Below are 25326 nucleotides of genomic sequence, written 5' to 3' on the forward strand. Positions count from 1 at the left end.
CATTCTGATCAGTTCCCAACAAGTGTTTGTTTTTTTTAGTGGATATTCTCTCTACTTTAGTTCTATCTCTGTTTTAGCAGTCTGTGCGGATGCTTGATAAACATATTCTGAAAACCCAATGGGATAATTAATCAGGATTTAATGAACTTTTCCCCCACTACAATTGTCTCACAATGCAATGCTCTGTCTTGATCACTTACAAACATAATTCCCCACTGATTTCAGTCCAGATGAAATATCTGGAGAGCCAAACATAATAATCAATTCATACAGAATGGTCACATTCAGGAACCTCTGTTTGACCATTAGCTTAACAGCCTACAGATACCTTCTGTTTCAAGAATACCAAAAACGCTTCCCATATTGGTTAGAATTAATGACTGATCTGAGCTAATGATTATTTTACTCCACTGTAAACTCTTAACACCCTTTGAGCTATTTGTCCTCGACTTTCACAGGGTGTGTTGGTCCATGTTTATGTTTGAACCAAAGCCATTCAGCTCAGCACATAATAGACAGAAGGGTGGGAGGAATTCACTGTGCGCATTTGATAGCAGGGAGTCATCAACATGCAACTGAACAAATACAGTAAGACACTTAATGTTTGAGATCATTAATAATCAAAATACATGACTGTCAGATTACTGTATGTTTAGTTCCCAACAGTCAGACTGGACTCTGCATTAGTTCATGTGTACAAGGGCATGAATTGTGGGAAAAATGATAGTAAGGGAGGGGAAAAAGCACAGATTAGTATAAGTGATCCAGTCACTGAACACTACTGTACTCATTGAATGTTATTCCCATTGTTGGAGTTACATGGAGGGTCTCCGTCAATTGGTTTTGAACGTGTGCAGAAGCACCATTTTACGGTGAAACTGGATAATGGAATCAGCTGAAGGTAACATAACTGGGTTTACCCCATAATGTTCTGGAAGTGGATCTTCAAAATGCCCTGTGGTTAAGGTCAGGGCTGCACTCCAGCACACACATCCACCACCACAAAAATCCAGTGTCTTTAATAGCAAATAGGAGGTTTGTGCAGAGCTTAGTATATGAAGAGTAGCCATGCAGTTTGTCCAGGATAGCATATAGTGTTTGTTGTGTATGTGTGTGTATTGGGGGTTGGGTGGGTGGGGGAGAGAGAGGGCGCGAATGCAGGAGTTTATGATGTCTGTAGTAGGATGGGTGGTTGTATATGTAATGAGTGACCAGATATTTGATTAGACTTCTACTGAAAGATAACTAAGGTGTGTCTTCCTCTCCACAGGTGTCCCGGTGTCCATGGCGAGAGACGTATTGGGGAGCGAGCTACAGGCAGCTCCGGATCAGGATGGGACAAAGCTCCACATATTGGACCTTTACTGTGACAAACTGAAGCAGCCCCACTCTCAAACCCTGGCAGAGTTTGAGAAGATACACACAGTGGGAAAAGGTGAGGTGGGAATGAGAAGCGACATTGAGGCACTATATCAAATGCAAGGATTATTATTATTATTATATTATTACCAAATGCTTGTGCGCAGTTCATTCAAATACGTGTTTAGTGAATTGTGTAAAGAGTAGTGTTTCTGTTGCCTGAGAGCAGGTGTCTGATATCGCCTGTGTCCTTGATGTGTCAGGGGCCTACGGGACGGCTGTTTTGTATCGGAAGAAGGACGATGATTCACTGGTTATACTGAAAGAGATCAACATGCACGAGTTGAACCACATTGAGAGACAGAGGGCAATGAACGAGGTTAGCGTTTAGCTCCAATAGATTGAAACTAACCTGGTCATGTCATTACACTGCTGGCGTGCCAGTGGGTGATGCCAAGTGATAGAAGGAGATGCTGCATTTGGTGTGATTTCTATCTGGATTTGACTGTGTTATACAGCATTAGGGTGATTTTAATCCATTATAAAGTCTGTTAACCTTTTACATTCAGCTTTTGGCTTTCCTGTTGTTGCCTATTATCTCTTGCAAAATGCTGCCCTTTCATTCTTGGAAGGAAAATAAATAAGATGCATTTAGCTTCATACGTTTGCAAACACTCACCAATTTAACTGTGATTAAAATCCCATGTCGACTTCAACCACCTCCAGGGACCATATCACCTATTATATATAGTGGTGCCCAATATCATTCCCTTGATCTCTGAGCATGTACTCCCTACCCTGATGCTGCAGTTCAGTGTGAGCGAATGTGCAGAGGCCTTAAGGTCCTGTTGTGAGTGACTGTGTGAGTGAGCCAGCCTCTGACCTACATGTTTGTTCTGGCTGCTGCTGTAGGTGAAGGTGCTTTCCATGTTAGACCATCCCAATATTATCAGCTACTACGACAGCTTCGAGGAGGAAGGCTTGCTGATGATTGAAATGGAATATGCTGACGGAGGAACCCTGGCACAGTACCTGGCACAGCAGGTAATAATATGATATAAGAAGGTATTTACCAAGCGGCATGTTTAGAGGGGAGAGCTCCGACAGACATTTGCCAAATATAGTTTTTCACAGTCAATCCACTTCACGGGATATCCTGTGAAGTGCTTTGAGATGCCTTGATGATGTAATAAGACTATATCAAATGCAAGAATTATTATTATGATTAAGCAAGAGTACTACCAACTGAGCCAGGCTGACCCCTGAAATGGGTGTTTCAAGACATACTTGAAAAGAGTTAAATGTGGTAAAACATGCGTTTCCGCACTGTTGTGTGAGAGCCTGATTGATGTCTGTGTGTGACAGGACGGGGAGTTGGAGGAACGGGATATACTCAATCTCTTTCACCAGATGGTGGCCGCCATCTCCTACTTGCACGAACACAATGTGTTGCATCGAGACCTGAAAACAGCAAACATCTTCCTCACCAAAGACAGCGAGGTGAAGCTCGGCGATTTCGGGGTGGCTAAGGTGATGTCAACAGGAAGCGAGGCACACACTATTTTAGGTAAGGGTGTTGCTTGCCTCTGAGAAATGGGTTGAGGACGAGTTGGATGGGGCACAGTGGAAGCAGATTAGATGCTACATTCTAGGTATCAGAGGTTGGTGTAGGGTAGATACAGGTAGGATCGAGGCACCAAGTCAGATATAAAAGGAATAGACAGGTAGAGCTATGAATACAGTGTACATATAGGTTGGATTATGGTAAACAGTGTGGTTTTAGCTCGTTAATCTCTAACACTAACCCCAGTGCACACTCTGGAGTATCCAAATCTTGGTTCTTGCCTCCCTGCACCTAAATTCTTCAGAATTGGGTAAGCAGGGAGCATCCCTTTGAGGAGAGAGTAATGCAATCCAAACCAGATAAACCACACACATGTGGAACTCCCAATAGTTTGGTTTAGAGACAGGGAGGGAAAGGAAGGTTCGCTGAGGATACAGGTGGGTTGTAGTTATGGTGGTCCATGTGCAGTGTGAATTACACAGATGATGAATGTCTCTCCATGTTATTGAGGAGGATTAATCAGGTGGAGACTTTGTACCTGACAGGTACTCCCTATTACATCTCACCGGAGATCTGTGAAGGAAAGTGCTACAATGAGAAATCAGACATCTGGTCACTTGGCTGCATTCTTTACGAGATGGCCTGTCGTCGACGCACGTTCGAAGGTAAAGGGCCACAAAAATATCGACTCATTGTAACTTAAGAAAGTGCTTGAGGTAAAATAGAGAGGGGAGTTTCTTTCGGTGTCCTGGACAACAATCCCCCGGTAAAATTGGTCATTCAATTTATGGCTGTTTGTGGACCTTGCTGTGCACAGTTTAGCTACCACATTCTCCTACAACATACAGTCACTCCACTTTACAGTAAGTTCTGTGAAGCGCTTTGAGACATCCTCCCAACGTGAAAGGCGCTGTATCAAATGTCAGGATTATTATTATGACAAATGAGGTAGACATGAAAAAGACTGGAGTAAAGTAAAAATGTTATAATGTGTGTTGAATATAATGTCAGAGCTCCCCCCAGTGCCCCAGTGGATAAAACTCACCACAAAATGAAGCATTGTGTCAAGCATATGAAGGCTTTCGGTTAAAATTCTGATTGCAAGATCACAATAGAGGTGCAGGTAATAAGGGCCCTTTCACCCATTTGATCTCTTTCTCCCAATTGCTGTGCGCAATTGGCTGCCGCGTTTCTCCCACAAAATATACAGTCAACTCACTTTTCAGTGTATTCCGTAAAGCCCTCTGAGACATCTCAACGACATGATAAGGCGGTATATCAAACGCAGGATACTTTCTTCTTCTCACAGGCACTAACCTGCCAGCGGTCGTGAACAAAATCATGAAGGGGCAATTTGCTCCGATCACTGACAGGTACAGCCCTGAGTTGAAAGCGCTTGTGACGGACATGCTGCAGAAGGAACCTCAGTAAGTAGTAAACTCTTCCACCTCCTTGGGACATCCTCCTGACTTGAAAGGCGCTGTACAAATGTAACTTGTTGCAGATGGTCAGGAAGGAAAAGATGTTCCCACAAACCGGGTAACTCACCAGCTTTAAATTTCTCACCTGTTCTGTGACCCGGGTTAGGTACCGTCCTGCTGCTCACGAGCTGCTGTACGTTCGCATCCCCGAAGCCTTGGTGAAATACAAAGAAACTCCAGACGAGGAGGCAGGAGCTGGGATCAGTGACCCTCAACCTCACCCGAATCACAAGCGAAACAGGCGCTCGGCTCTTTATCACCTTCACGTGCCTGACCTGGAACTTTGCCCGATTGAGGGGTTCCCCACAAAGATCAGAATCACACAGGTAGGTGCGATCCAAACATTGTTTTCAGAGTTTATAAAAACAGCAAAATAATTTGGCCCGTTGGGACTGGTTTGTGGGACACCGCTGTGTGCACAGATTCGCTGCTGCGTTCACCTACAAAATAAAGTGATTGCACTTTACAAAAAAATCTGTGAAGCACTTTGAGATGTCCTGATGTGACACTTGCTTGTATTTTGATATACTGAGGGGCTATATCAAGTGCACGGAATATTATTGTTTTCTTTTGTTGATAATGACTCTCTTTTTTAATCTTAAAGATATCCTGAACTGTGACTCTCCGAAAGGTTGGTTGGTTTCTTGCTATTCCTCAGCTCTGCACCATCAGAGGTCATGACAACCCTTAACTTGATCTTCCATGTGGTTTTTTTGCTGGTGGTGCAGATGTGTTCGTTCGCTCCTTTCACCACTAGAGGGTGGGTTGATTCCCTTTGACACCAAACACAATACCAATGCGTTCAGTCAGTCATGAGCCCCTTTCACCACGAGAGAGAGCGCTGTCTCCATTTAAATCCATTCACTGCCACTGTATTCAGTCAGATCAGTGATGGGCACAATCTGTGCTTTATACAGGAGACTGAGAGCTGCATACATGCCACCTACATATGGAAAAAGCCTTCACACAGCCTCCTGACCCTAAGGAGAGAACTGCAAGATCCCTGAACTAAGACTATGGGCTAAATTCCCAAATAGACCTGACAATTCGGATCTAAGAAAGACCAACGTGAGCGGATAAACTTGCTTCTGGATCAAGATTTTTTTTTGGTCAGCTGGGTGTCTGGTACATGCGGAAACCCATCACCGTGCTTAAGAGTATCCGAACCAAACTGAGAATTACTTGCATCCCACCTGCAAGTGGAAATCCCGGAGAGAGATTGTTGGAATGGAATGTGCGTTCTCTCTCTCTCCCTGGAGGGCCACATACTGCTTACCTGATTTCGGAAAGCATTAGGCGCAGGTTGACAAAAGCCAAGGTTTTGGGATCTCAGAGTGTGCATTGGGGTAACTGCTGGAGGACAAGATGAAGATACAGGGGAGAAGGTGCCACTTGAGAAACACAGTCAATAAGCAGAATATGTGCATCTGAGAAATGTCTCTCTGGATCTACCCTCATGTGAAAGTGTCTCAGGATTAACACTGAAATGTGCACAACAAGAGGAGGAACATTCCAGAACAGTGCAAGGGACTCCCTCCCTCCCTCGCAACCCGAAGCAGCAAAAACAAACCAACGCGCTTGATGCAAAACTCAAGATATTTCCCTGATAAGAATGCAGCAACATCAATGAGCATCACAACAAAAGGGAAAACCTCCGAAGAGAGAGATGGATCAAAGAATTTTCCAGGAAAATAGTATTACAAAGCAAAACTCCGACAATGAAGGAAGGGTGTGAAGATTAATGATGCAACCCCTGGCCAAGGCAAACAATCTACAGAGAGAAAACCTCCTGCTCGCTTGTCAATCGAGGGATTAGCTCCCAGCTGGAGACGTGCAGTTACACAATAGGATGCATGAGCGAGGTTCTCTCTCTCTCTCCTTCTCTCTCTCATCCCCAACCCGCACATCCCGGCATTTATAATTTCTCCATATTAGATTGTGGATTGAGTGACACAATTATTGATATATATATATTTTTTGAAGGGATTATTACTCCCAGAAAGTGATCCGCCCATCAACTAACTGAGGCGACCGTTTTAAAGCACAGCCTCACCACCAAGTGGACATGACCTGTTCATCATTGTCACTGGCTAAATCCACCACATTGCCAATGCTCCTAAACCATTAGCTCACAGAAGATACTGACCACCTCAATCACTCAGGAGCTGCAAGGACTTGTACTGACCAGCCTTAGCCTAACTGAAGCAAGAGAGAGAGAGTAAGAGGCAGCTGGGCTTCAGCTAAGTGAGGTCTGAGAGTGAGCGACAAGTTTCATACTCAACTCTGACTGACTGAATAAAAGGATTGTAAGTGCGAGAGAGAGAGGGGTATATCCCTAGGGCTCTAACATAACTTTCTGGTTGGATGCAGAGACCTCTGTTATTGAGCTGCTGATCTGGCCTCAGGGTCAAGATATTTTTTATTAAGACACTATGAAAATGCATTGTCATATTGGAGCCTGGATTATTTTATTGTCACTGGCCTTTTACCCTCACCCATCACGATGTTGGGGACAAAGGATTTTACTCTGGGAAATGCAGCCGGGAGTGGGGCAAGGGTTAAATACATTAGTTCCAGTTTTGCCTGTTCTGCAAAGATCAGGTCCTCAAAACCTAAGAGAACAGTAAAGATGGTGTCCGTACTGTGATCTATCACCCTTAATGATTTATCGCTGAGATTGAACAGGTTTTAGGATTGAATCTGAAGAATTTATAAAATTAGCTGGGTTTATTTATGCTTACGTTGGCCATCATGTGTTTTCGAGCTGGAGAATATTGGGGGAATCTTAATAGGAATCTGTCTTGGATGCTAAACACAAATGATGTGTAAGATGGGGGAGGGAGGGAATTCACAACTCAAACCTGCTTAAAGGATAACATTGCTCAATCAGTCTATCCTGTTGTGGATAATGTATTGATCTAATTCCCTTACTGTTTCCCTTTAATGTTTTTTCTCACATATCTATTCCTCCCAAGGATTATTATTATTTATTCCATTCATTTTTAAGTGTTATTATTGACTAAGCTTCAACAGCCATTTGCCATATTCTAACAACGTTCTGTGAGAAAAAAGATCTTCTAACCTTCATGAAACTATTTAAAATCAGTCATTCATTTCATGGATGTTTGTGTTGCATTACTATGCACAAATTCACCTACAAATACAATACACATTCACTACAATTTATAGTAAATTCTGTGAAGTTCTTTGAGACGTCCTTCTGGTGTGAATAGCTCACAGAGAGACTGACATAACCTGCAGGCGGTGTGAGGCTGTGAGGCATAGTTTATTAATATTTTATTGCACTGATCCTTTGATATAAGTAGTTATTTCAAAGCACAGGCATGGGGAATTGGATAGAGCTTGCTGGCCTTTTCCAGATAAATAGTCGTATTAAAAGTACAATAAAACATTAAAATCATTTCCCATTTGAAAGGTCGTACAATAGGCAACTGCACAAAGGCCAGCATCGCCTTTTAAATATGTAGATAATAATTTTGCCGATTGCTCTGTGCATCGCAAATGCCCTTTTAACAGATGCATCTAATAAGTCAGGTCTCAACCTTTACATTTCACAACACCAGCAATTTATTAACACTCCTATATTTGCTTGGGAGCTTACGATGAAAGCTGTTCTTTTCCAGAGTCCCCTTTATCCAATGTGTTTGATTCCCGTTGTGTGCGTGCCTGCTGCAGCAGTCTTAACATTTTTTAAATATATATTAAAACGTTTTTATGAAATATTGTCTGAAGGTGGGGTGGGGTGGAGCGAGAATATACAAAGAGCTGGATTCTGATGCAGGCCCCCTTTCTGTCTCTGTGATATCCAGTTATGGTTTTGCCCACAAAACATACAGTCAATTCACTTTGCAGTATATTCTGTGAAGCGCTTTGTGACGTCTCAAAGAAGTGATAAGGTGCTTTATCAAATACAAGGATCAGAATTATTATTATGGTTAGGATTAGCTCCATATCAAGGTTCTTACCATACTCAACAGAGTTGGGGCCCTATAGTTCTTAAATTGACAAAGTTTGATGACTAATACTTTCTTTTCGAAAACCACGACATCTCTTTCCCTTCCGTCTCCTTTTCCCATTGCCGCGGCAGGTTGCTGTGAGTGATGGCCACACGGTGGCAGTGGGGATGGAGAGAGCAGTGTACACGTGGGGGAGGAACCGGAAAGGACAGCTCGGTCACGGAGATCTGCAGTCACGCTCGCGGCCACAGCTGGTGGATGCACTGAAAGGAAAAGCCATCGTCAGGTATTAACGAGTAGAATCCTGTACCTTAGTGGTTAGAGCGCTCGCCTCGCAAGCCAGAGGACCTGGGTTCGATTCTCGGGCAGGGCGAATGGTTAGGCAAGTTTCCTTACTCCACTCCACCAGTAATCAACTGACCACAGTCAGCAGTGGTCAGTTAAGGGTTTGCGCCTGAGCCGAGGGTTGAAATCAAGAGGGTTATTACGGTAAACGCTTTGAGACGCCGTCCGACGTGAAGGTGCTGTAGAAATGCAAGTTGTTGTTGTTGGAGGGTAGGGGGAGTGGGGTTTGGAGTCGGGCCGAAGGCACGGTCAAAGAGTCTCAAAGTTATTAAGATCCTTAGGTCACTCTGTTAACCATTTGCCTTTGCCTTCACTTGCAGGGCCTGTTGTGGAGATGTGTTCAGTGTGTTTCTCAGTGACAATGGCATTGTGATGACCTGCGGTGACGGATCCCAAGGCTGCCTGGGACACGGGGACCTCTGCAGCACCTCCAGGCCTTGTCTGATCGAAGCCCTTCTCAGTGTAAACGTGCAGGACATTGCCTGTGGCCTGCAACACGTGGTGTGTGTCGATGGTGATGGGGAGGCAAGTCATTCGTTTACAACACATCTTTTTGTTTAAAAAAAAGTTTTGCTTATTTGTATTTATATTTACCAGAAAGGATATTTCTGTTTATATTTTTTAACAGGAGCTGACTCTCCTCACCCCACACTCAGCTCCTGTTAAAACTGCAAGCCAAAGGTGTAGTGTGGTTCTAGCTTCACATGCAGAGAGAAGTGTAGTTGATTTATATATGATTTTGATACTCTTAAGGATGCTGGTGGGTTTCCACATGTCCAAAACACAATCAGGGCTAACTTGGTGTACATTGGTGTACGTATCCAGAGATACAAACAACATAGTCAGCCCATTTTACAGTATATTCTGTGAAGCGCTTTGCTTCCCGTGTCTCGATGACGTGATAAGGCGCTATATCAAATACAAGTATTATTATTACTATTATTCTTCCCCTTTCTGAGGCTGATAATTAGGAACACCGTTGCTGTCTCTATAGCTTACACTCACCAAGGTAACGTCCTTCAGAGAGAGAATTGGAGGAGGAAGTTATGGTTTGAAAGAAGTTTTTTTTTAAACATTTCTCTTTCTAAAAACATCCGATCTTGATGGAGATTCTTTACCACATTCTTGCTGTCCAGGTGTTTTCCTGGGGCAATGGGAGACATGGAAAGCTGGGGCTTGGGAATGAGGATGATCACTGTGTGCCAGTGAAGGTGGCCTTTGAGGAACAGGTCTTCATAAGAGATGTGCGCAGTGGATCTGATGGAACCATGTTCTTAACAGGTACCTGTTTAATGGCGCAAAACCTGTAGCTGACAGTTCATTTACTGTTTCCATCAAAATGAAAGATATAATGCACAACTCTCCATTCTGAATCTTAAACAAGTTATTTGTGATGTGTGAAAATCAATTGTTTTCTGTTGTTATTTTTCACTAATTATAAAAAAAAGTTTCAAAATATGCAATTGGCTGCCACGTTTCGCCCACAAAATATACAGTCACTTCACTTGACAGTGTATTCTGTGAAGCACTTTGAGACATTACAATGTCATGATATCAAATGCAAGCATTATTATTATTTGGTCAGGTACAGGGCTCACTATTTTTTCAATTAGTTAATGGCTCTCGCACTAAAAGTTCAACTGCAAAATACTCCCAGCCCTTCAGCCTTTAATTGTCCTGGCTCAGTTGTTCTGAAACTTGTTTTGTGCCCTTCAGATACTGGCAGTGTCTTGGCCTGTGGTAACAATCAATACAATAAACTGGGTCTGAATGAGAGACGGGGCCTTCTCATGCAGATGACAACACTGTTTGCACGAGTAAGTACTCTTTGTTATATTGCCCACAAGTGACCGTTTTTATTCTGTGATCCTGGAGAGAAAGAGAGAGTTTATGGCTTTGAGAGGAGAGGAGGAGAGGAGGAGGGGATGAAGGAAATTACTCATCACCTCCATCCCCCTCTGCACTGAATTCCCACTCTCACCAAATTTCTTCCCCCACCCCCACCCTCACTCATGGCACAGTAGACATGTTAACTAAACTACCATCAAAAACACTTAGTATTGGGGTCTGCCACTCCCCAGTTGTGAAAAGATCTTCTTGTTGCTTGTTGTTGACATTGCAGTGTAGGGTCGGCACTCCCACCAGACAACTCTAACAATTGTTCAGCTTCACCACTGCGCTGTCAATCATTTGATTTTGCATCAGTGTTTGTTTCAGAGTTTACCCTTAACAGTGGATTCACACCCGGAACTCGAAACATGACCGATTTCTGTTCTCTTCCCCTCTGTAGACTGATGTTGAAGGTAGGAAGGTCCCCACAATCGTAAAGGCATTGAGGCACCATCGTGTGAGAGACGCGGTCCTCGGCCCATCTCACAGCATTGTCCTGGTGGAGCCCGGCCTTCTGTTTACCTTCGGGAAGAACACAGAGGGACAGCTTGGCACTGCCAACACCAAAGCGTATAAAGTACCAGTGCATGTGAAGGAGCTCCAGGATAAAACGTTAACTGTGAGTGATGATACAACCATTAATGTATTTCATACACTGAACTCTAACTGTTGCAAATGAGTCTTTGTTTCAAGATCAGTAATATCTTACAAAAACCTTTGGTTGATGGTAGTGAATCTTTATTTGGTGAGTTACCAGATCTCAGTCAGGTCAGCAGTTTAGGATGTGGGCAAGAGTTGTCTTCAGTAGCCCTCAGTTACGATTGGAAAATCATCCTCCTAACTTTTAAATTTCTTTCCTTCCCCTCTCTCACTCAAGACACTTGGTTGCGGAGAGACATTTAGCGTTGTTGGGGCTGATGATAATTCCATCCTCTTCTGGGGAACCAAGCACAGATCTGCAGGATCGACAGATCAGCTGGGCCTGACCGCTGTGAATCAAGCAGCCACAGAGGTAGCAGGAGCTCCAGTCTGCCCACCCAAAGCCGAGGAGCCCAGTGTGAGGCCAGGCAACTCCACTGCGAGGAACAAAGACACTGACAGTGAAAATCATAAAAAGGAGCAAGTTGGAACCAGCCTGGGAAAAGAATCGAAGCAAGCTGGAGAGGGAAACTTGGATGCACAAGAATCATCTTCGTTGATTCCTGCAGCACAGGTATATTAATTTACATGTTATGCATATATATATTCCTTACATTTGATAAAGCGCCTTATCACATCATTGAGATATCTCAAAGCGCTTCACAGAACATACTTTAAAGTGAATTGCCTGTGCATTTTGTGGTCGAAACGCGGCAGCCAACATCTATATTGTTTCAACGGTAAGTTTTTACTCTTCTGGTTTTGTTGCAGAGAGTGTCCAAGCCAGACTCACTGGAAGAACATGTCACGTACATGAACTCAATGTCTGTGAAAGGTAAGGTAAAGGCTTCGAGTATCCGTTGAATTAAGTTTTTATTTTTGGAGACTGATCTCAGTCTTTCCTTAAGTAATTAGCTAAAATATATATTCATCAGTTATTAGATATATTGTTTCCTTAGATATATCGTCAAACATTCCTTCCTTCTCACTACAAAGATATTATAAATAGCTCCAGGTGCAAATCTATGGCTAATTAACAGTACTGGGGTGGTCAAGCCATGACACAGTGTGTTCTTTCATACAATGTAACATTGTCTATGTGACAATATATTATAATAATAATAATAATCCTCGCATTTGATATAGCGCTTTTCACTTCGGGAGAACGTCCCAAAGCGCTTCACAGAATATACTGTCAAGTGAATTGACTGTATATTTGTGGGCGAATGCGGCAGCCAATTGCGCACAGCAATGTCCCACAAACAGTCATCGATTGAAAATGACCAATTTATTATTATTGTTTTGTTTCTTTGGAGGGATTATTATTATCAGGCATGTGGAGTAAGGAAACTTGCCCAAGGTTTCGCCCTCTGCCTGGAATTGAACTCGGGTCTCTCGCTTGCAAAGCGAATGCTCTAACCACTGAGCTACAGGACTCCATATTCTTCCTGAGAACCACACAGATTTACAGCAGAGAAGGAGGTTATTTGTCTCATCGTACGTGGGCCGACTCTATAAAAGGAGTAATCCGTTCAGTCCTATTTACCTGCTTTCCCAACCTCCCTTATATCCCGGCTAATTGCGCTCATCTTATCCTCGTAATGTAACGTTGTTCATGTGACACTGTAACTATCCACGAAACTTACTGTGTTCTTGAGACAATGTATAATATTCTCACTTGAAACGTGATAATAATCACGAGAGAGTGTATTTTTTTTGAATGAAAATAGGAACATTGTTAATGAAAAAGTGTATCCCTCCCTGTAGCGCAACACTGAGATCTGTTAAATTGTAGCAGCTCACTTCACACAAGTCCTACCGATGGCGAGGTCCATGGCCTTTTGCTTCTCGTTTGCCCAACACCAGGTACTCTTGAGCAAGTTGGTGGTTAACATGGCTGTTCGATTACTGTTTCAGACCCAATGGAAACCAGACTGGCCAATTGTAAGTCTGAGAGCAAGGATGTCCGAGACCTGGGCAGGTCCAAGGTGTTTGGGAGTCAGATCAGCTTCCAAGACCGAGAAGCCATCCAGCAGCTCGTACCGACCCTTCTCGTGTCTCTGAAGCAGGTTCTGCAGGAGAGCAGCGATACACACGCTCCCACTCTGCGGACTGTTATCTGCAACAAGGAGAACATCTTTGTCCTTGTTGAGCACTCTCTCCCCTTGTCCCACAAGAGGGTCAGGAAACATCGGAATTTCCGGAGGCGCGGAGGCCGGGAATACACCGAGCAGCAACTGGGACACAATCTTCACTACTCCCACTCCAGCAACGATGCCGGTGATGAGTACACCAGCTCGGAGATGTCGGAGCTGGAGACCGGCAGGCTGATGCCAACGTGGATACGGAATGAACTCAGTGACGCAGCCCCGATCGAAGTGGGCACTGTCCCACAGGGGAATGAGCCAGAGCTGATCGCGGGTGAGGATCGTGGAAGAGTAAAGGAGGTGGAAGCTGCAGGTGTTGTGGAGAGTACGGAAGCTGTCGTCAGCACAGAGAGCAATGCAGCCACAAAGGAGCTGGAGATGGTAGGAGTGAAACACGAGCGAACGGCTCTTTACTCCTAAGTATGTTGAGCAATTGTGGTAGTTGGGTGTGGACAAGGTGGTCTCAGCTGCGATGACCCCTTTTCCACCCTCCCTGTGGGGATCACACACATTAAAATTATATTACTTTTACATGCTGCAAAAGTTCACCTAAGAATAATGGAAAGTTGGGAGAGATTTCAGAAGGCATTTGGCATCAATAGAACAATTCCCTTGTAAAAAGAATGAGACTTTGTAAAATTGTGTTTTTACTGATCTGCTCTTCGAACTTCCCTCCCCCCATACCCCCATCTCCGAGACTCTGCTCTGCATGAAGGGCGCCATATAAGTGCAAGTTGTTGTTGTTCTTGTTGTACGCAGAGCTCCACCAGTGCAGTGAGAGCCCACGGAAGGAAGCTCCCTGAAGCCACATGCAAATCTGGAATCCTGAGAACTAAAGTGACTGGGAGCCATCGGGCACATACCAGACTGAGGTCCGAGAGGGGGCACAGCAAGAGCACAGGTGTGGTAGTCTTGTCTTTCATCACTCCCCCCCCACCCCCACATCCTCTCTCCTCCCCACCACATCCCCTCTCCTCCCTCCCCCCACATCCCCTCCTCTTTGTCCTCCACATCCAATCTCAAAACCATTCTGGGTGAGAGCAGTTTCTGATGTGAGCAACATTGCTCGGAGTTAATGACCTGGGCATAAACACATGGGGCTGATAAGCTGCAAAGCCACTAAACTCATCCCAGGTTTATGGTTTGTGGTAAAGAAGGTTAACCACGGCCATAACTTGCCTTTGCAAGATTCAATGGCTGCACTTTAATATTTCAACACCCCTTATAGAAGTATTAGGAAAGCAGTATGTTGCTCTTTTTGTCACACACGGTTTGAATAGAGTTGGTTTCGCTGGGTCAGCACCTAATGTAAGGGCAATAAGTCGCCCAAGGCAAGCTCATTGCTCAGTTTGCTGGTGTAAATGTATGGTCTAGTCTAAACGGTGCCTGTTTATTGTTGTTCGAGGTCCCTGGGTGAGCTCCCCACCTTCTTCCGTCAACACGTCAAAACACTTCCACCACCCAGCTCTCACTGAATCTTCCCTCTCCAAGAATAAGGTTAGAAAAAAATCTCTTCCCCTCCTCCTCCTCTTCCCCACGCAGATACCTGCTCAGCTTAATTAGCTTCAGGTCAAAAGGAAATGAATTTGTCTTTTTAATGTGCTCTCTGCAGGATTACGATCTAATTGCGGTTTAATTGAGTCTAATCTGCATATGTATGAGCGCCTAATAGAATATTAATTCTGCAAAGTGTTTTTTAATATCCTTTGCTGGAGGAATGTTTGGGTAGAAATTTCACCTGGATTCCGGATTTGCTCTGTTAACGGAGCATTTCAGAGCATGTGGCAAATTATTAAACACTGCCTTAGGTTTGAAGTTTTTGCTTCTCTGTAACTTTCTTTTAAGAACCGCAGAAAAACCAGCTTCAAAAAGCAAGAAAATCTGCCAAATTGGATGCTTTGAAATGCTATGTTAATAATGTCCAGACCCTGGTTGCGGAATTTTTCCCGTTATTTTTGATGCTTTCTCACACGTTTGTGAATAAGACTGTTCTGTTTGTTTAAGAAAAATATAATTTCTCAAGCTTATTGATTCCCCCCAACACCCCCTTCCCCTTTCTCTCCCTCTTCTCCTCTGCCTCAGGACAGACTTAAACACGTTGTATGAAGAGTTAATTAGTGAGCACACACTGCAATTAAATACAAGCTCCTCAGCCCCTTGAGTAGTGGGATCTAAACTGACCTTAATCTGGACAAAAGGCAGAATATTCTAACAAGATATGACGTGCTGTGCTGTGTGGCATTTGATTGAGTCAGCAGAGATAATCATATTCCTAGCAATAATTAAATATTATGAGCTTTATTTGCAGGATTTTCTTCCGAATTAATAAAAATAATAATCCTTGCATTTAATAAGTATATTTGATAAGTATATATATATATACTTTATCACGTTGTGTGTATATATATATGTGCTTTATATATATGCTTTATATATGCACATATATATAATAATATATAATAATCCTTGCATTTGATATAGCGCTTTTCACGTCTTCTAGACGTCTCAAAGCGCTTCACAGAATATACTGTAAAATGAATTGACTGTATATTTGTGGGCGAACGTGGCAGCCAATTGCGCACAGCAATGTTCCACAAACAGTCGTAGATTGAAAATGACCAATTTATTATTGTTTTGTTTTGGAGGGATTATTATTATTATATGGTCCTGACCCCTGACAGTCCAGCGCCTTGGTATGTCCTCCCGATATGAAAGGCGCTCTATAAATGTAATTTTGCTGTTGTTGTTGAGATGTCTCAAAGCAAGTGAATTGGCCATGTATTTTGAGGGCGAAAAACCTTTAATCATTTTAATTAAAACATTTAATCATTGATAGTCCCGGGAAACAATGAAAGGATTCTGTAGGGTTCCTTCATACGGGTTAAGACTGTGGTACTCCCCCTTTTGAACACACACCCACTTCAGGGGCTTGTTCCATTAGAGGCAATGATTCCAATCCATGTTTTTAACATTGCTTTTGCAATTGGTTCTTCCCTTGGGGGATTACAGAGAGATTGTAAGAATGGTAAATTCTAATCACATCCAACAAATGTCAGCATAATTCCCAAAACACAGCATTTCTGAAAATATAAAATAATAGAAACGAGTGGTCCAATCTTTCCCCCCTTTTTTTCCCCCTTTCCTGTAGAACACTGATCTGTCCAGAGTGGCAAAGCAGGTGCTTGAGGGAAAGCAGAGAGAGGAGGAGAGCATTCAACAGCAAGAGGAGAAGCAGAAGAGCCTGGAAGTCCTGCATGAGCAGCAGAGATCCGCGATGGTAAGAGACGCCCACGTAAACCTAAGAAAAACTTTGTTCTTCAGCAGCCTTAATAATATCACTGACTTCCCTTCCCCAAGGACATATGGGAAAGGACACTGCAGGAGAATCATAGGAACAGAAGTAGGCCATTCAGCCCCTTGAACCTGTTCCGCCATGCTATAAGATCATGGCTGATCTGTACCTCGACTCCAATTACCCCGTGCCTTTGCTCCATATCCCTTGATACCCTGACCAAGCAAAAATCGATCCAGCTCAGTCTTGAAAATGTGAATGGATCCAGCATCCACAGCCTTTTGGGGGAGAGAGATCCAGATTTCCACTACCCCTTGTGTGAAAAGAATGCTTCCTGATTTCACTCCTAAATGGTCTAGCTCCAGATGATGCCCCCCTTGTTCCGGATTCCCCCCCGCAGAGGAGACTCCTGCCCTCCCCACCGTGACAGCTAGGGGGCAGCAAACCTCAGTAGAGCACTTTGTTTCCCATGGCACAGAGAAGGAATTTCAGGCCACCACATTAAGGATGAGTGAGGGTCAGATGTAGCTGTGAAAGATTCATGCCTGTGCCAGACAGCAGGATGAACATTGTTCATTCTCCCTGCCTCTGAGAGGAAATAATGTATTTGGTCCTCTATATACTTTAGTGTGCAAATCAGAACCGGAAGAGTAGGAGGCCTTTCATCTCACTTGAGCAATTGAACATAGATCGTATAGCCATGGTTACAGATTGCTGTTTAAAGGCTCCGATCAATATTTTAGAGATTCTGTATCCCTGAGGGTTGGTTGGTGGAGAGGTTGTGGGGAAATGGATGTGGTTGCTTCACAGCTAACAACATCCAGCATGTTCAGCGTTCCAAATCATTGCGAATTGTTCCCAGTGAACAGAAAATAAAAATGATAATCCTTGCAGTTGATATAGAGCCTATAAAATATACAAAAACAGAAGTCGCTGGGAACACTCAGCAGGTCAGACAGCTTCTATGGAGAAAGGAAAGTGAGTCCACGACTCTTCATCAGTTTGTTTCGCCCACAAAACATGGTCAAATCACTTTACAGTATATTCTGCTTGAAGTGCTTTGAGATGTATCAACGACATGATAAAGCGCCACATCAAACGCAAGGATTATTATTATAACTTTGAAACGTCTCAAAGCGCTTGATGTTTTTCTTTTTCTGTAAAACGTAGTGATTGCATATTTTGTCGGCGAACACGGCAGCCAATTTACTCACAGCAATGTCCCACAAGCAGCTGTGAGTAAACGAGTGAGCAGTGGATTTTATCTGGGGGATTGTTGGCCAGGACTGAAGGCAGTTATGACACACACAAAAAGACTCTGTGTCTGTACCTGGTGCTGGTCACAGTTCCAGTCTCTTTAAAATCACAATGTAGAAGAAGGGGTGTGGGGGGGTGTGGAAGGAGAATGGAAAACAGCCTCTATGTTGACCTCTGAAATCTCAGGCTGTGCCGATGGACTAATGAGATCTTAAGAGACACAGAGAAACGCATTGGGAGGACTCGAGGCCGGAGCTTTTTAAAGCTCGCTAGCCTTAACATCCCATAAAATGTTTGCAATCAGAGTTAAGCGTGTGTTTAATAATTAGTGAAAACTTTTCAGAATAATTATCACAAGCCCTGAAGGGTTTGGAATAAATGCTGTCAGCAGCACAAAACGAAACCTTTGCACAAATCAGGTCATTAGTGAACAGGAATGGGTGAGTTGCAGGGGGCGTAAGGGGTTTGATTCAGAACATGATGTGAGGGTCAGTGCACTCCAGCTTTGGGTCAGTGAGCATGGCTATCATTACTGATTGGCTGTATTCCGATGACACTCTGGGGCCTCGCTATAGAAAGACTAAAAAAAGAGTTAAACTGATCTGAAGGAACCACGAGAACAATTCAGATGACAGGTCTCATTTACAAAGAGGAATACGGGGTGGTGGTGGGGGGGTGATGGGAAGTGGGGGAAAGAAACAGAGGCAGAAGAGACGTTGCCAAACAAAGGATATAAAAGGCGATGGTTACAAAGAAAGGAGCTTTCTTTCAACTTCCTGCTTTTGTTCCGCGCCGGTGACTGCACTGAAACGAATCAGCCGAGCTGAGCTGAGCCATGGGAGCTCAGGGAGGGCTTGGGAGCCTCTGACATTGACCTCCTTCTCTGTGTAACAGCTCCCCACTCCACACTCATGCCTGGCATGACAACTGTCCATGTGCCAGCTATTGGTGACGGGAGCACTTTAAGGGCTTTGGTACGCTACCCTGCATGAGGAGCAACTATATAAGTGCAAGTTGTTGTTTTTGGCAACATGCTGAACTCAAGGCTGGTTCAACTTGGGTCCTATCCACAGTTTGCACACTTGCCATCGGTGCCATATTGCAGACAGTATCCTACAAGCGTCAGCATCACTCTATTTCATGGATAGCATTTCTGAGGCCCCAATAGAACTGGGCAAGTTTGGTTGACTGGTTCCACATGTGACCTATGACCCCGGGGGAAGGGGCTGGTGGAGTTGGGATTCTTCCAAGTGTAGCGACTTTCATGCAAACGATTATAACTTTGGGAGTTATTGTCCCTATTGCTGATGGCCTTTTCCTACCTGCAAGAAGAATTTTTCACCCAAAGTGTCCAACCAAGAGGAATAGCGTCAGGGCTCATGGCCCTTCCCCCTCCTCCATCCCACTCTCATGGCTCAAACAGTGAATGCACAGCAAACTGTGGAACTGAGCCATTGCAAACCAGTCAGTTCCCAGGTTTAGCTTTAGCTTGAGTTCATTTATATCAAACAGTGGCATTTACAGTTGTCCTCAGTGACCCTGAGCTAGGGAGGAAAGGTGGAGTGTGTGTGTATCTGTGTGTTTGTGAGTTTAATAATAATAATAATTTTTACATTTGAAATAGCGCCTTATCACGTCGTTGAGACGTCTCAAAGGGCTTGTCAGAGCATATTGTAAAGTGGATTGACTGTATTGTGTGGGCGAAATGTGTGTATATATCTGTATGTGTGGGGCGCGGGGGAATCAGCCATGTTCCCTGCTTTCTTACCTGTGTTTCATTCTGCAGGAGCGAGAGACCAGACTTCAGATGGAGATCGACGGGCTTTACAAGGAGCTGAAGGAACAGAAGCAGCTCCTCAAACACAACTCGGATGTGATGCAGCAATTACAGGAGCAGTTGCTGAAGGTCAGTCCCATCGTTCATCCACTCCACCGAGAGCCACTCGCATCGAATGCGCTGCCGGTGTTTGTGTAAAAGGCCGCATCAATTCCTCCCGATGTGACCGGACCCCCCCGCCACCCACACACACATAGGTGATGGACCGCTTTCTGCATCCTCCTCTGAACGCAGAGTGCTTTGCTCTCGAGGTGTAGGGACAGTAATAACAAGCTTTTGTTTTATATTATTACTATTGTTGGTGAGCGAGGTTGGAACTTCTCACCCCCATTAAACGAATTAGACCGAAATGCGTTCCACGAGGGAATAAGGGTCGTCCCCACAGACAAGCCCCAATAGTCCACCCCCCACCCCCACACATCCCTTTTAGGCCCCAAATTGTCAAAGGACTACCTGCTCACGACCATCCGAGCAAGCCACTTAATGGGGCCAGTAATAAGAGGTAGGCAGAGAGAAGACTGTGCAAGAATTTAGCGAGAGAGAATGAACCATTCGAACTTCTCTTGCGCTGCCTTTCACCTCCAGTGAGTCACGATTGGGAGGGAAGTGGAGAATCCTGGCATTGGGTGAAGAAATATTATTCTTCATCCACATTGTGATGGTTTGTTTTTCTTGTCAGTTCACAGCCAGCTGACAACATGGCATTGATTAGAGATGTGTGTGTGTGGGAGGGGGTGGGGTGGGGGGGGGGGAGGAGGCTGTTAATGAAAGAGGAACACATCTGCTAATAGATAGCTGGATACCTCATCCATCAAGACCACCGCTCGCCCCCCCCCCCCCCCTTCCCCCTCTCTGCAGTTCTTAGCCCCTTGAAGCTTTTGTTTTAGTGGACGTGTAAATAATCTCCCGTTTTAACATCTGCAACTGTTTCACATGAAATGCTCCCAGGAACAGAGACTTACACTCAGTCCAAAAGCTCAAAATAATCGGTATTGAATCAGCTGGCACCTGACGGCCATTTCACATCCTTCGGTCATTAGAAACCTTTAAACTCTCCGTGTATGACTCGAGACCAAGCCAGGAGGAGCGATCGCAGGGAATGAAGAGACGATGGAGGGGTGACCTGAATGAAGTATTCCAGATTTTAGAGGGCATAAACAAGATAGATGATTCTTCAAGAGCTCTGTGACACATGGGGGGGGGTGGGGGGGGGGGTCGTGGTCTCAAATTCAAATTCAGTTGAGGTGAAGCTACTTTACACGAGACAGTGGTTGTCCAGGGAGCTGTTTAATGTGGCCATTTCAAGGGGGAATTGGATTTTGTTTTCATGGCGAAAGGAATTGCGGGTGTCTGACATAGGAAGAGATTTCTGATGGGTAAAGAGTAAGGGTGGGTGTTCTGGAAGGATGAGATCAAATAGGTTTTTGTCTTAAGTTTTGCAATGAATTTCATTGCCTTTCCCCAGCTATTCAGCACTGTCTTGGGAGCGCGGAAACCTGCTGTCACATTAATTGAGACTGAAAATCAAGTCATTAGCTTAAGGACCTCTCATTCATTCCTTTCCTGTTCTGTCTCCTTCCCTCCCAGGTACAGTCACAGCAGTTTCGGACCAGCTCCAGGGCGGAACGGGAGCAAAGCAACCATAAATCTCACAGAACTGCAGCAAAGGCAGAGAGCAGAGTCTGTGCCGTGATGTAAAGTGGATTTATTTTGTTTGGACACAAGCAATGCATTGCAACTTAAGGACAAACTTCTCCCTGTCTTTGCTCTTACGCTGTGTGGGAGATAACTGCATCATGACTTTCACTCGCTCATGAGGAAAGCTTTGGGATCCAACAAAATGACTGAGCCACTTTGTGTGACAAATGGGACTGCCGGAGTCTATAATGGAAAGCTCCCGACCCCCATCGCCCTGGTAACCCGGAGTTTCTCCACTGACCGACACAAAGGGAGGAGATGAAAAAAGGGAACTTTATGACCTGTGACCTCCCCGTCTCCTTTCCTGATCCCTTTGAACTGCCACAGAAAAGCCCACCCCTGGAGATTGAGGAGGCAGCTGCAGTTATCTGTCAGGCACTCACTCACTCCCCTGCATTAAGCCACCTGAACCAGCACAGTGGAGGGTAGAGTTCAGCTTGAAACTCAAGTAGGTTTTAGGCCTTAATGATAAATAATAATCCTTGCATTTGATATAGCGCCTTATCACGTCGTTGAGACGTTTCAAAGCGCTTCACAAAATACACCATAAACTGAATTGACTGCATATTTTGTGGTCGAAACGCAGCAGCCAATTGTGCACAGCAGTGCCTCACAAACAGTCGTGGACTGAATGACTGAATTATTTTTTTAAGGTATTATTATCCCCAGAAAGCAAACCCCAATTGACTAACAACCAGGTTCCTACTTACTGCTAAATAAACTTGTGTTTTTCAGGGCAAGTCTGTGGTTTGGATTCTTTGGATTAGGCCACATGGTCCTCTGGCATTGGCCACCCAAAGCTGTAACATTATTTTAGTTCAGGACGATAGAATTCAAGTATCATTCTATGCTTAAGTCATTTATCTCCGAGGCTTTCTTCCCTGCGGGCATTGGCTTGAATGGGAAGAGATAAGGAATATGTTCCATTAATTTTACAGCAAAGATAGTTTTATAACTGGGAATCTGCTTAAAGAGGGTGGAGCGCATAACTGAGAAACTCTGATACTGAGGTTTTCGGGTGTGACCTAATCTTGAAATTGGAGTTAAGCCGGTTTAAAGTGACTCCCGAGAATCTTATTTCTTTACACAAAGTCAAGCGAGAATGAGCCAGCCAGACCGGGAGATGTTTAAAAGGGAAATGGATAAGATACTTGGGAAATGAGGGTATTAAGTGATACGGAGAACAGGCAGGGAAATGGGATTAGAAGATTAATGAGCTGCTGTGAACTAATCGAATAGCAAAGGAGGCTTGACTGGCTGAGTGTCCTATTCCTGTTCCTAAATCAGTTAAGAACAAAATTGTGAGGAGGGGAGGGAGAGCTTCTTAGTAAGGTTTGACTGTGTATTTCACCCACAAATATACAGTCAATTCACTTTACAGTATATTCTGTGAAGCGCTTTGGGACGTCCAGAAGACGTGAAAAGCGCTATATCAAATGCAAGGATTATTATTATATCAAATGCAAGTATTATTATTATTATTAGGTGCACATGATTTTGAGCAGAATGGGACAATAGTATTCAAAACAATTGTGCATTAGATTGAAGGAATGGTGCCTCTGCCCTGAAAGTCCAGCGACCAAGCTCAGCAGTCAGCTCTGAACCTCTAGTGACAGAGCATCGGGGTGAGGCTATACACAGGGTAATTGGGGCGGAGAAAGAGGAAGATAAGCCTGCACTTATCTGCCTTTTATGTTACATCTCAGGGTGTTTTAAGTTTCTGCGCCGTTCTTGTTCGTATGCAATCAACCTGCCAGTTTTCAACACGGGTTGAGGTGAAACCGAGCAGAAATAAACGTTTGGGTCAGGAACCGAGGAACCAGTAGCCCGAGAGAATGTGGTTTCAATTTTCGCTCCTCAGGATAATGACAGTGTTAAGGAGCTTGTCTTCTCTCCCGCATTCTTTTCTTTACCAATTTTTCACCTTATCTCCTGAGGGTATTTAACTAATTTCCCTTCTGCTGGGATTCTGTTACAGTCACCCACCCTCCAGTCCATTTGCTAAGTCATAGGAACATGGGAACAGGAGGAGTCCTTCGAGCCTGTTCCGCCATTTAAGTAGATCGTGGCTGATCTATACCTCAACTAATCCTTTCAATTCCAATTTCCCGCTTTCTCCCCATATCCCTTAATACCCAAAAATCTATCAACCTCACTCTTGAAGGTATGGATGGATCCAGGATCCATGGCCTTTTTGGGGAAAGCATTCCAGATTCCTACCAGCCTTTGCATGAAAAAATGCTTCCTGATTTCACACTTAAACGGCCTGGTTCTAATTTTAAGACTATGTCCCCTTGTTTTGGATTCCCCCACCAGATGAAATAGCTTCTCTGCATCTACCCTATCAAATCCCTTTATCATCTTAAATACCTCAATCAAATCACCCCTCAACCTTCTAAACTCAAGGCAATGCAATCCAAGTCAGTCTGGAGGGTTAGGGGGGAAAGCGGATTCACATTTCAACCAAACTCTGTCCTTCTTGGATGGGTCTCCTTGGAGCTGAACTGGCTCAAACTGATGTCAAACACAAGGCTGACCAAAAACAAAGGCTACACCCAATACAGTCCTCGCCCAACATCCAAGCTCATTCAAGCAAAATGCGGCAGAACTTTCAGCAAAGGGAATCCTGCTGAATTGCAAATCCCTAACCCAGGGGCATCAAGGCCAATTGGCATTCCAAACAGCTAAGTGCTGGTCCACTGATTGGAACTCGAGCCACCAACCTTATGCTCTATACAGACTCCAAACGGTGTTTGTTCTACCAAGTAGGCTATCAGTTTCCTCCCTCTTCTCTCCCCCACCCATTCTAAATCAATGGGGAGAAATAACCTTCTTAACCTTCATTGTAACTGGAGAGAAAATAGGTAAGAATGCGAGCGCACAGAATTCACAAGCAAACACTTTGATCCCCTGCGGCCTTGGCTCTGTCGCTAGCCGCGCGTGACCCAGCTTTTCCGAGTCAAAATGATGGCAATTTTCACCCCATTGGAATGACTAAAAACTATTTTATTTTTTTCATCGATCAATTTGCACACGCGAACGAGACGCTAAAACAATCTTAAAAATGCACAAGAGGAAAAAAAATAAAAAGTGTTATTGTACACGAGCGGACAATCATACGATCAGTGGGAATCCGAACATTCGCACAAGAGGAACAATGTGTAAAATTGAAGGAGGACAAAGTGCTCTGAGCTTGGGGACTGTGTTGTCACAGCCCAGCACCACATTGGCACCCACACGTGGTTTAATATTGGTGGCATTTTACATCTTAAACCTCGCGTTTACAAAGCCTAGATTTTGACAGCAGAAGACAATTTTAAAATTNAAAAAACACTACAATACGCCCTTTTTATTTTTTGCTGTGGGCAATTTTTACAATCCAGTGTCACAATCCAGCAGCCTCTCTCCTTATAGTGGAGAAGTCAGTCAGTCAATCAGTCAGTCAGTCAATCTTCTCTTTATCTCTTATATACATGAACGGGACGTTGCACTGTTTACATTTTATTGATGGGAATGGCTACACCGCACATTTTCACACGCTATCAGAAAGTTACCTCAAGTGCATTGAGGGACTCTTTATACTCACCACCATAAAGCTTCTTAATCCCAACCCCCCCCCCCACTCCCCATCTCGTCAAACCAGCTAACTAACAGCAGCTTAAAATTCCTCATGCTTTGGGGTATGGAAAGAATGGGGTAAGGAAAGACTTGCCCTAAAATTCACAGGGGCTCGTGGAAACAAATCTTCACAAGTAACTAGAATACTGGTTTCCATATTAAGACACAATTTAAGAATTTTCACTGACTGTTAGTTAAAAGAGGATGTCAGGATCACTGCCC

At 44.1% G+C, this 25326-nt stretch overlaps 1 protein-coding gene across 1 annotated transcript; it reads left to right on the top strand.

Annotated features, from left to right (window-relative positions):
* The first annotated feature begins 508 nt into the window (after window positions 1-508).
* Window positions 509-23301, top strand: LOC103189321 (serine/threonine-protein kinase Nek8-like). Its single transcript, XM_007909668.2, has 21 exons — window positions 509-588; window positions 1271-1435; window positions 1623-1738; window positions 2272-2403; window positions 2725-2926; window positions 3469-3588; window positions 4233-4350; window positions 4511-4730; window positions 8513-8667; window positions 9047-9251; window positions 9863-10007; window positions 10443-10543; window positions 11017-11235; window positions 11494-11829; window positions 12027-12090; window positions 13173-13783; window positions 14162-14303; window positions 14808-14899; window positions 16551-16679; window positions 19738-19857; window positions 21376-23301. Exons 1-21 carry the CDS (start codon window positions 570-572, stop codon window positions 21484-21486), a joined length of 3522 nt encoding a protein of 1173 aa, XP_007907859.1. The 5' UTR covers window positions 509-569; the 3' UTR covers window positions 21487-23301.
* Window positions 23302-25326: the final 2025 nt, after the last annotated feature.

Source organism: Callorhinchus milii, unplaced genomic scaffold (assembly GCF_018977255.1).
Source record: "Callorhinchus milii isolate IMCB2004 unplaced genomic scaffold, IMCB_Cmil_1.0 Scaffold26, whole genome shotgun sequence".
Taxonomy (NCBI): Eukaryota; Metazoa; Chordata; class Chondrichthyes; order Chimaeriformes; family Callorhinchidae; genus Callorhinchus; species Callorhinchus milii.